At 34.0% G+C, this 12,976-nt stretch overlaps 1 protein-coding gene across 1 annotated transcript; it reads right to left on the bottom strand.

Annotated features, from left to right (window-relative positions):
- Positions 1–4,087: 4,087 nt before the first annotated feature.
- Positions 4,088–5,752, bottom strand: LOC104707292 (cytochrome c-2). Its single transcript, XM_010423618.3, has 3 exons — positions 5,428–5,752; positions 5,070–5,203; positions 4,088–4,441 (listed from the first exon to the last, which is right to left on the bottom strand). Exons 1-3 carry the CDS (start codon positions 5,537–5,539, stop codon positions 4,349–4,351), a joined length of 339 nt encoding a protein of 112 aa, XP_010421920.1. The 5' UTR covers positions 5,540–5,752; the 3' UTR covers positions 4,088–4,348.
- Positions 5,753–12,976: the final 7,224 nt, after the last annotated feature.

Raw genomic sequence — 12,976 nt, 5'->3', positions numbered from 1 at the left:
TCTTGTTGCTCCTTGTGTTAGGCTTATTAGGCTTGTACCTGAAACACCAAAGAGAAGAAAAAGAAAAACGTGTAAGTAGAAAATAAAAAGAAAAATTTAGACGAAATTAAAAACTCAAATCTAATGGTAGATTAAAGAGTCCCCGGCAACGGCGCCAAAGTTTGATAAGCTCAAATTAATCCTTGGAGCTACTCTCTCAAACAAGAGATCACTGTAGTACTTAGGGGTCGAATCCTCAGAGACTTAAGATCAAACACAATGGATTATGGAGTTTTATTATTACGCTAAACTAGATGATTTGAATTAATAAAAGCAATGCAATATATTAAATAAAAAGTTGTGAATTCAGAAAATCAAAAAGGTTACGCTTAGAGAATTTCTCAGGAAATTATGAAATATTAAATCAGTAAATTAATTAAGGTTCAAGCAATTAAAATCAGATCTAGAGCTCTAAACACAATTTGTAAAATAAATCAGTTCTCACTGCAAATATTATCTAAATTTAAAACCAGAAAATCCAAATCTCTTTGTAAAATTCTAGGTTAAAAACCAGTTTTAAATTCAGGTTTATATCTGTTCACAAAATTACTAAATCAAATCTCTTTGTAAAAAGTAATTTTGCTCATCAATGGTTTTAATCAGGAAAATCAATTATATTCTCATATCAATTTATTTTCCTAAGTTATTAATTCTAGGTGATCAATCAAGAATTAATGTGAAGAACAACCAAAGAAGAAGATCATGAAAGATAATGAATCCTAAAAATTATAGATCTAATAAATCATAAAAACCCTATAAAAAACCTTCAACCTAACAAGCAAATTACTCAGACATGTTTAATGAAGAACAAGTCATAATTCTGAATAACATGCAACATATATCATAGATAAAAATAGGGAGTTTAGAAATCTTCTCTCTACAAAAGAATTCAGATTCGTCTCTCCCAAAAGCTCTCAATATCTCTCTCTCAAAAAGCTGCTTAGAAAATAACTTAGGGGTTTCTAAAACTCAAAAACAATATATTTATATCCTAGAACACGTCAGGGACTTGTGTTGCAATGGTGGAAAACTTCGGGCAAAGTTTGTAAAACTTCCAAAACTTGGTTTTTCTCGGCTAAACAGGGGTGTCGACCGACACAAAGGTGGTGTCGATCGACACCATCACTCTGAATTGTTTGCAAGTTGGTTTCCTTCTGTATAGTGCTCCAAAATGATTTGATTTGCTTCATTCCGCTCCATCCGTGCCAAAATCCTAGAAAACCTAAAAAGATTCAAAAACATTCTACAAAACAATTCAAAAAACTCAAAAAACACACTTATATCATGGTTAAAAACCGTAAAAACCATGATATATCAGCAATGATAGTTGTGAGATAAGAAGTTCAATTATTGGACCGCATAGATGATAAACAAACCACTAAGCATTTACTACTTCCTATATGTAATTTAGATGATAAACGATGTAAAGAGAATTGGCCGATCCAATCAACGATAATGTGGAGAGCTTCTGTTGCAATTTACTGAGATACTCTGTTTTCATGTATCATAAAGAAGTTATCTAGATATGTATTCATTATTATGATCAGATTTGTTTGTTGACTGACACCAGGCTCGACTTTTATTAAACCCGGCCATCAACGCCAAAAACGTCAACACATTAAGAAGTTATCTAAATATGTGTTCATTATTATGATCACATTTGTTTTCCTTTTTGTTGAAATTTCATTCGCTTTTGAAATTTACAAACGGTCTAGTGTAGATTTAATAATATAGGTGGAGAGACCAAGAGTCTCTTACTCTCTTGGATGTATGAATTGAGGTCTATTTCTACATATATATCGGTGGAGGACTAGTAAAAAAACTTGCGTTTATATCAAAAAAATTTGCGTCTACACACGCTTATTTTTTAGTCTCCACTCCCATGGTTTCCTGGGTCTGGTGAAGCCCACAAACCTATACCGTTGTCTCTTGCGTATTTTTTTCCACTGATTACAATCACACAAAAGAAAAGTTAATTCTCAAAACTTCAAAGACTTGCAAAATGTAAAGATTTTGACTAATCTTGCCTCCAATAGCTTAACACGCTTATCATGATATAAGTAATGCCAGACAAAGCATCCTTTCAGCATTTTTTCCTATAAAAAGAAAAAAAAGATCAGATAATTGTTGATTTTTTGTAATTGATTCTAGAAAAAATATTGATAATAATGATTAAATAATTTCAAAGTAGAAAATTTTTTCAATAAATTAAGAAGAATTTATCAATAAATTAATATTTTTAATAAATTAATACATTTTCACAACCTCGATACTACTAATTTATATATTGTAGTTAGTCTCACTTATCTTAAAGAAGAACTTAATGCTAAACATATAACACATCATTATATGTAGAACATATGCATCCGGACTTTGCATCTTAGCTTTAGTTATATTGGTTTAGTGTTTGTACAAAATCTCTCATCCAAGTATTAATATTAGTCATGTAGTTAATATATGTACGATTGATTTCATGTAGAGTCATTGGTCCAATTTAATAATGTATTTTATCGATCCGTCATGATTCACGAATGCAGAATTTAGTTTTAATAATTCTTACAAGTACTATATCTTTATATTATTAAAATAAGAGCACAAATGATTTTTTTCTAAAGTTTTAATAATATTTATTAAGAATGTCGTCCTTATAATTTAGTTGAATTATTATCTAAACTAACCTAAGATTTTGAATTTGGATCATCTTAGTCGGATAGGGGCATATATGTATCATTTATGATCTTTAGACTAAGTAGATTCATTTGGATCATCTTTAGACTAAGGTTAGTATTATTGGCTCGTACTATCGTTTAGTACTATTTCTGTTTTACAAAGAATGTAATTCTAGATTTTTTTTTGTTGTTTAACAAAGAATATCATTTTACATTTCCAATGCATTTATATATTAAATTCTCTAATTTTACTTTAGTTGAAAGCTAATTAAATCATTAACCCACTTATTAAATATGAGCATATTTGTATAACTCAATGTTTTTTTAATATGTGTGAAATATATTCAAATGACAATTTTTGTAAAAGAGAGAGAGAGTACTAAACGGTAGTGTGAGCCAATAATACAAATAATTTTAAGAGTAAACAAAAAGAAAAGAAAAATTATATTTGCATCTCCAAAATAAAATTTGTATGAAGTTATATGAACAAAACACATGTTTATTATGGTACATACAAATTATTATTCACATATTAACTATTTAAAATATTAACTACATCAAATAACTTAGAAATTTTATTCTGATTCTATATTACTTTTTTCCTACTTCAACTATAAACAATGATCAAGTATATGTAATAACACTAGTTGTTAACAAGAATTCTTCGATCTTAGTTGTTATTGAGAATTTTGCAGATTCATGTTATTGAAAATGTGACTAGTATTCTAATTATTTCGTAGGTACCAATATTAGATTTCAGGAGAAACGTATCAAGTTTGACAATGATAGTTGTGAGGTAAGAAGTACAATAATAGGTATCAATTATTGAACCGCATAGATGATAAACAACCACTAAGCATTTACTACTTCCTATATGTAATTTAGATGATAAACGATGTAAGGAGATCTACCATTTTTGAGGTAATATGGATGTATCGTTTCATTCTCAGAAATGATTTTCTTATTTCTCGATGGTCATGAAAACTACTGGATCTTCAATTTTATGGTGTATATGTGTTTATTCTTTTCTTTGATCAGTTTGATGATATGGTCTAGTCCATCAGTGTTCTTCTTTCGATGGAAAAGATTTATGGATGGACAGATGGAACACAACTTACATATCCAAATGATAAAAAATCTCTTATAGTTATCTTGGTTGTCATTTTTATCAGTGACTTCCTGATATAAATATTTTTGATTGTCATTTTTGTAATAATTTCCGCAACGAAATCTGATGTCAAAGATACTCCAGTTAGCATCCCGAACGGGTTTTGTAAACATTGCTCGTATTACTTATATATATATATCACTCAATATGAGTCTTGTAACAAAAAAAATTTGTCTTATAGATTCTACTTACCTTAACAAACAGTAAGAAATGTGAATGAAAAAAGAATCTCATAAATTTTCGTGGTGGGAATTGGTTGGTTCTTCACATCATAACGAAGAATATTTCAACTTTATAAAAGGCACAGCTCGCCTCATCAACAAAGTAAAAAGAAAACAAACAAAAAAAGAGACCATACACAAAAACCCAGTTCAAGACCACAAATTTTTTTGGTCTGATTTATTTATCTGTGAGAAAAAAAAATGCACTGGAGGAATAAGCTGATGCTTCATATATCCCAGACGAGCCTGCCTTATGCGGTACCTTCCTTCAAGTAAGCAATGAGATCGGCACGATCTTGCGGCTTTTTCAGTCCAGGGAACACCATTTTCGTTCCAGGAATGTACTGTTAAATAACAAGCAAAGAAAACCCCAATCAAAAATGAGAATCAATCTCTTCTTATCAGCTCAATGAGAAATATACAACCCACATAGAGAAGAGAGGACTCAGGTATGAAATCAAACAACAATTGGTGGTGCACAATCTTATGATGCAGACTATATATAGATATAACTAAAAAACCAATTTTGCTAATATCTCATCGAATAGAAAACAAATGGGGGCATATATAGAGATGTTTTCATACACCAAAATGGAAGACAAATTTCACAAATATAGACAACAAACAAATTGAATTTGTGGATTAACTTAAACAATACTGTAGATGGTACAAGACTCTTGAGTCTTGACTGATCTTGCAACAAAACAATCTCTAAAACTAAAAGAAACAAAAAAAAAAAAAGAAAAAAAAAATATCCACACAAAGTAGCTTATGAACAATCAAAAACCTCAGACTCCTATTATGCACAAATATGTAAATTTTGCACAAACCAAAAAGAAGAAACGCATTGGGGTTTCTGGATTAAACTTAACACAAAATACTTTCACTGTAAGCTTATGAACAATCAAGAACCAATAATATAGCCTTACTCTTATCTGAAACACAAGAAAGATTAAAGAAGAGCTAAATCACCTTCTTGGGATTCAACAAGTAATCGTAAAGAGTCTTCTCCTCCCAATTCACAGCCATGCTTTTGTTAGCAGCAGAGTATGAATACCCTGGTGTTGTTCCTGATTGTCTTCCAAACAATCCATTCAAATTAGGACCTGTGCTCATACGAAAAACAAACCCCAAATCAATACACATACGAATCCAAAACACAAACACGAAGAACATATACGTCTAGATCAATACAAGAACACAAAGATTCAAAATAGCTCAAGTTAATTCAATAAACTCCCTAATCGATGAGGTAGATCCAGATTCATAACGATGAGATCAAAATCAAACGATGATGATACATAGAAATTTTAGATCTAAGAGAACGGACCTTGTTTGTGACCGGCGCCTTTCTCGACGGTATGACACTGAGCGCACTTGGTTCTGAAGATCTTTTCACCGGCTTTGGGGTTTCCGGGAGGTGCTTCATTGAACGACGCCATTTTTTAGAGAGAGACAAATGGAGAAAAAAAATCTCAACGGTGGCTTTTGACGGTTTCTTTCTTTCTTCTGAGCTTTTTTTTTTTCAAAAGACTTTTTGTTAATTTGGTTTGTTCGAGAAAAAGTGGAATTGTTAGAAACGAAGGAAGGAAGGAAGGTTCGAGGAGGAAGAGAAGGAGAATAAAGAGGTGGCGTGAGAGAGACACAGGCCATACGTTTTTATTGGACTATACGTGGCGTTTTTGTAGTGGTTTGATATTTTTGAGTCGGCTGACTATTTAATTCTTTTTTCTTTTCATTATTTTGTTAAGAACTTGGTTTTTTCTGGAAGTGCACTTATTAAGAACTTTAAATATTAATTTTAGTTATAAAATAAATTTTAAAAAAAAAAAGTGAAAGTTGAATGACTACTTTGCAAGTAACAAAATTTAACTCTATATTATATAAAAAATAATAATAAAAATGTTTTATATATAAAGCAGAAAATAATAATTTATATTTTAGAAGTAAAATTAGAAGTTGATTTAGAGTAGATTTTACTCTAAGGTAAAATTTAGAAATAAAAATAGGGATATGTTTGAAGATTTTTTAATTCATGTTTTTGTAGCATAATACTAGGACATGAGATGCCAACACTAAAAGAGAGCTATTTGGCATAAACTCTATGTTGCTTTCTTTTAACTGGTTCTGAGATATAGATTGTTTCGCATTATTTGAGTGGATGCCAACATCAGTGGCTGTGACAATAAACTTTTCCTCAATTCCAAAAATTTTAAATACAAAGTGATCACCATAAACTGCTGTTTTTTATATCCCAACATTATATGTTTCAAAAGTAAATATAAAATTATTTATAGAGTTGATCGACTTTTGAAAAATCATCTATTCAAAAGTATTTTTTCCAAGTAACAATGATCAAAAATCAAAATTTTCTTACCGTGGAAGACAAAGTACAATGATCCCAATTCAACTCTAAAATTGGATGCTTTTTCCTTTTCATCTATATATTCATTTTGTTTGGATAACTCGTTTTTTTTTTGTAAGTTTTATATCAACCGGTATATCAAGATTTGGCAATTATATCATATTTCCAAAAGATATGGCATCTTTAAATTTTTGAAAATTGAAGGTGATCTCTTCAATGCTAAAACATCAAATTCAACTTTTAAAATTTGTATTTTACATTATAGTTCTCATATTGTTCATAATTAATTAAGATTATAGAACATTTTACATAAGAACTATAAAACATATAAATAATAATAAAACATTATATTACAATCGATATTAGTTAATTAAACATTATATCACAATATAAAATTACCTATAAATTATAATAAACACACTAGTTAAGACACAACTTACAAATAAATTATGAAGAACACTAATAAACGTGTCCAACGTACGTACTCTACAACATTATAATCTCTAGGAATGTTTCCATTTTCAATCAAGTAGTGATGATGTGAATCAAATTTATCACATCGTCTCATGGGATCAAAAAATCAATAACTCAAAACGGATATTGTTGAAGGCAAAATAATTCACATGTTAAACTTTTAGTTTCATAAAATCATTTTTTTTTAGACAATGCATCAACTGGGGAAATAGTTATGAGAGTGCTCAATTATATATGCAAACTCGAACAAAAAAAGTATTGAATAGAATGAAGGAAGAAAATAAAAGTTTGTTAACAAATTTGGACATAATCGTCGACAGTAAATACCATTACTCGATTTGAACAAGTAAGAATCATAAAAAAAAAAAAACTCAAAAACAAGAACAACTTTTAATTACACCAAATCTATATGGACATTTTCTGGTTACTTTCCGAGAATAATTTTACAACATTATTAATATTTTTGTAGTATTTTAATTTTTGTAATATTTATGTGTCTATGTAACTTTACTTGCTTATGTTACTTTATTTTGTAGCCTTAAAGTACTTTTTTTTTTGGTTAAAGATCCTTAAAGTACTATTTTATAGTATATCATTTTGTTTAATATTTTATGTTATTGGTATTTATTTTATTTTATGTGTAAAAATTCATACTGAAAAAATTATCAAACAGTCTAGATCACATTGGCCAAATCCAAAATAATCTGCTTCTCTAGATAAACGAGACAACACTGCTAAGGTTTTGTTGTGCTTAAACAGCGGTTTGATGGGAGTAGCATCATTTGGTGTCATTTTAGCGTCTTGGGTGTTTGCAATTCTCACTCTTATTTACTAAAATGATGGTATTGGATTCTAGTTTATGAAAATTTTTGAAAATTTCAATAAAATCATTAAAAGTGAATAAGTAAAAGAATGTTAAAAATTGATAGAGAGTTTTGTTGATTAGTTTTCTAAAATCTTGTAAAATCCTCCAAACAATCCATGTATTTTTGTGATACTTTCCATGATTTTATTTTATAAAGAAAGTGTCTAAAGTCATGAACCAATAACATAATAATTGAATTAATTAACAATTATAGATTTTTTTGTTTTAATTGAATAACACAAAACTTTTAATGACTTAATAAAAGTATGAATCTAATAACCCAAATTTGTTAAAATTTTAAATGACTTTTTACAAATCACAAACTAATAACACTAAACTTTAATAGAGTTTAACAAAATCTTGATCTAATAACAACAAATTCTACATAACATTTAAAATCTTTAAAACTCTATTCAAATCTCAAACCAATATGTAACATCCGCGAACCAAATTGGGGATTTGGGGAGTGAGTGTCGATCGACACCATCAATTTTGGTTCGACCAAGTTGATTTGAATTGTCGTTTTGGGTCGGTTTGGTTTAAAGAAAACCATGGAACTGGGATATATAAGGGAAAATTCGATGAGAAGGGTTTTGGCAAGTGCTTTTGTCGCCGTTTCCCCTTTATTTTTGAGAGAAGAGGTGTTCTTGAGGTTTTAGAGGTTTTTGGGGAGATTCTTGGTTTGGTTTGAGAGATCTGCTGCTGTGGAGTGAAGATCTAGTGCTGGAAACAAAGGAGAATCTTCCTAGGGTGCTGGATTCGTCATTGTTGGGTCAGAACTTTCTGCAAAAGAGGTGAGTGCATGACCATGGCTCATCTAAGTCTGAGAATCCTTTGTTTGCTTGATTGTTGTGTTTTTGTGGTGTTTTTCTTGCTTGTGGTGGTTGTGTTATGGTTCTTATAGGTTCCTGGAGCTTTTGGGTGAGTTTGGGACGGATTGGAGATGATTGAAAACGGAGATTCGATGATCGGCTTCGAGCATAACGTGTCTACGAGGTTTGGGTCGATCGACACCAAGTTGGTGTTGATCGACACCATGTTGGGGCTAGTGTCGATCGACACCACTTCGGTGTCGGTCGACACTAACTTGTCTGTTGCGTGGTTCCTGGTTTGTTGTGTTTGTTTGTTGTTTGTTAAACAGTGGAATCTCAGTTGTTTGTGTGTATAGCCCAGTAGATGGGAGGATTGCCTCATTGAGTGTTTATTAAATACTTATGCATCTCAATTTGTGTTTGCGGTGCAGGTAAAGGCAAAGTGTGATCGTGGAATCAAGGCGATGTGGAGGAGGATGATCTAGGGTCTCGTTTGTGTGTTGTTAGATATATTGTTTATGTTGGAACCTTGGTTAGAGTTATGCTAGGTTGCTGGATAGAATGGTTAGGAATGTTTATTGTATTGATGATATATTGGTTTTGTATTATTGGTATGTTTCCGCTGTGCTTAATGGTTATTGCTGGTTTAATGTTGAGTTGTGGTTTGGGTTGGTTTAATTAAGTAGTATGGGATGTTTAATTATATATATAAAAAAACGGGTCGGGTTGTTTCAGTTTGGTATCAGAGCCCTTACGATTCTAAGATCGTTAAGTGGATGGTTTAGAACGGTTTAGGAATTTAACTGGTTGAATTATTTTCCTATTGCTGGGAGAGTAGTTAGTCAATTTGTTTGTGGTATGGTGTCCTAATATCATCCTCTTCGAGCTTTCAATGAGATTTTACGGTAAGTTATAGTTATTTTATGTGTTGTTAGTTGTGTAGTGTTTTCAGCTTCTGTACGGGAGGTGCAGTTGGCTATTGAAAAGTTGTTGTAAAGTGGTGGATTACGTCGGTATCAGGAAATACCGTTGGCGGTGATTTGTGGGAGTGAATGTTTTGCAAATGGAGTTCTCTTGGATTTTTTTGACTTTTGTGTCATGTGAAAAAGGAAATTTGTGCGGGATTTCTAAAATTGGAAAGTTTCTAAAAATGGAAAGTTTTTCGAGAGGTAGAAATTTTTCCATTTTTGGAAAGGGTGCGGGAGGACATCCAAAGTGTTTGAGATGTTTGGAGTGAGGCCTGGGGGTGGCCATGACAGTGGTGATATGATGGGAGAGATTATGGTATTGGTAGGACATTGAGATGTTCTACGCAGATCAGGAGGGTGGCGCCGGTTGGAGAAAATGCTTATAGATGTTATGACCATTTGCTATAGGGACGGGGGGTCCTGAACAACTCATGCGGAGATGGGGGTTCTTCCGAGGGGACGGGGGGTTCCCTAGATATCGATAGTTCGAAGGACTGCGGTCCTGAGGGTATCAAAGGAGATGGGGGTTCTCCTGGTACCGAGATCCTGAGGGTGAGACCTGAGGGTGAGACGGTACTGCTCGAAGACGAGGGGTCTGAGAGTGAGATCAGTATAGCTTGAAGGTTGCAACCTAAGAGTGGATGAGTTGGGGTAAAAGGGTCAAGGACGTGGGGATAAGCATTGTAACTGGATGTAGATTAAGGAGATTGATGGGGTTTCAATCTCGGATTTCTTAGTGTAACCGAATGTGGATTTAGGAGATTGATGGGGATCCAATCTCAGGTTTTCGGTTGAGACCGGATACGGATCTCGGGGTTAATGGGGGTTCAATCTCGGGGAAGAGTTTATGTGTGTTGACCGTGAGGGTCAGGTTTATGCTGGTCAGGTGGGGATCTGAGGGTGTGGACGGTGTGCTTACTGGTGTTGTTGGAGGTCCAGCAGGTGTTGTGAGTGTGGCAACAGGTTTTGGCTCAGACCGAGATGACCGTGTTGTGGATTTACTGACCGTGTTGTGGATTTACTGACAATGTTGTTGGAGATGATTTAATAAGATGATTAGTTCTTATTAAATCTTGATGTGGAATGGATTAAGGGATTATGTGTTTCTTGAAAAGGGAAAGTTTCCAGAAATAGAAAGTTCTAGAAAAAGAAAGTTTCCTTAAATAGAAAGTTCTATGAATAGTTAGGACTTGTCTATTTTTGGAAAGGGGATGTGAAATGCCTGGAGTGGTGGGAATGTTTAGTGGTTGACATGAAGAGTGGTCACAGATGAGATGATCAGTTCTCATGGATTTTTGATTGGTGATGTCACGGTGCTACGAGATATGCGAGTTCTAAAAATAGGAAGTTTTATGAATTGTTAAAGCTTGCCTATTTATGAAAGTGCGTTTGCAAACAAATAGAAAGCTCGATGAATAGTTATAACTTGTCTATTTTTTGGAAGGGCGTGTGTAAACACCCGAATGGTTGAGACGTTTAGAGTTGGCCTGATTAGTGGTCATGATGGTGTGGATATTCCAGTGAGGGAATATGGTGGTTGGTAGGACATTGCGAAGTTTTACACGAACCACGGAGGTAGATCTGGTCGGGAGATACTTATAGACGATATGACTTGTTTGCTCATGAGGAGATGATTAGTTCTCCTGGGGAGATGATTAGTTCTCCTGGGGGGATGATTAGTTCTCTTGAGGGGATGATTAGTTCCCCTGATGCACCGCGGGCTTGAGAGTGGCAGAGGAGATGATTAGTTCTCCTAGGGGATGATTAGTTCCCCAGAGGGGATGAGTAGTTTCCTTGGTACCGAGATCTCGAGGGTGACGATCCGAGAGTGAGACAGTATGGCTCGAAAACGACAGTCTAAGCGTGCAGGCGGTGCAGTTCGAGGGTTGCGACATGAGAATGTATGAGTGAGAGAGCAAACAATGTCTAGAACGTGGGTATGAGCATAGTGACTAGATGTAGACCTCGGGGGTCGAGAGTGATCTCGTGTTTTGGGTTTTGCTGACTAGTGGGGTTGGGGTTATGTGGGCCATTGGGTCACGTAGATGTGCTGGTTGTTGCGACAATTGCACAGAGAACCTTGGCTGACGGTGTTCATTTTGGTCGGAGGATGTGTAGGCCGTGGTGACGGTTGCACATAGATACTTGGTAGAGGGTTGAGGTTGCGGGATTTGAGGACGAATCCATGTTGGTGGAGGAGAATTGTAATATCCGCGAACCAAATTGGAGATTTGGGGAGTGGGTGTCCATCAACATTAAGAGGAGTGTCGATCGACACCATCAATTTTGGTTCGACCAAGTTGATTTGAATTATCTTTTTGGGTCGGTTTGATTTAAGGAAAACCATAGAACCGAGATATATAAGGGAAAAGTCGATGAGAAGGGTTTTGGCAAGTGCTTTTGTCGTCGTTTCCCCTTTGTTTTTGAGAGAAGAGGTGTTCTTGGCTTGACTGTTGTTTTTTTGTGGTGTTGTTCTTGCTTGTGGTGTGGTTGTGTTATGGTTCTTATAGGTTCATAGAGCTTTTGGGTGAGTTTGGGACGGATTGGAAACGGAGATTCGATGATCGGCTTCGAGCAGAACGTGTCTGCGGGGTCGGTGTTGATCGACACCATGTTGGGGCTAGTGTCGATCGACACCATGTTGGGGCTAGTGTCGATCGACACCACTTCGGTGTCGGTCGACACCAACTTGTCTGTTGTGTGGTTCCTGGTTTGTTGTGTTTGTTTGTTGTTTGTTAAACATTGGAATCTCAGTTGTTTGTGTGTGTAGCCCAATAGATAGGAGGATTGCCTCACTGAATGTTTATTAAATACTCATGCATCTCAATTTGTATTTGCGGTGCAGGTAAAGGCAAAGTGTGATCGTGGAATTAAAGAGATGAGGAGGAGGATGATCTAGGGTCTCGTTTGTGTGTTGTTGGATATATTGTTTATGTTGGAACCTTGGTTAGACGTATGCTAGGTTGCTGGATAGAATGGTTATGAATGTTTATTGTATTGATGATATATTGTTTTGTATTATTGGTATGTTTCCGCTGTGCTTAATGGTTATAACTGGTTTAGTGTTAAGTTGTGGTTTGGGTTGGTTTAATTAAGTAGTATGAGATACTTAATTATATATTGTATTTATTATATATATATATATAAAAAGGTCGGGTTGTTTCACGATAACTCCCACTAATTTTGTTTAGAGCAGTCAAGTTAACATAATATCAACTATATAGTTCATAATATATATATATATTTTTTCATTTATGGGTTTTATGGTATAGAGACTAGTGATGTTAAAACAGGTAGCCCGGACCCGTTTAAACATTACCCGTTTATACCCTGCCCATTTAACTAACTGCCCACTTAAACCCTTTTAAATTTAAAACCCGTTTGTATAAACCCGT

Source organism: Camelina sativa, chromosome 8, assembly GCF_030686135.1.
Source record: "Camelina sativa cultivar CO46 ecotype springtype chromosome 8, ASM3068613v1".
Taxonomy (NCBI): Eukaryota; Viridiplantae; Streptophyta; class Magnoliopsida; order Brassicales; family Brassicaceae; genus Camelina; species Camelina sativa.
Note: the sequence above shows the minus strand (reverse complement) of the source record. Positions and strands in the feature narration are given on the sequence as shown.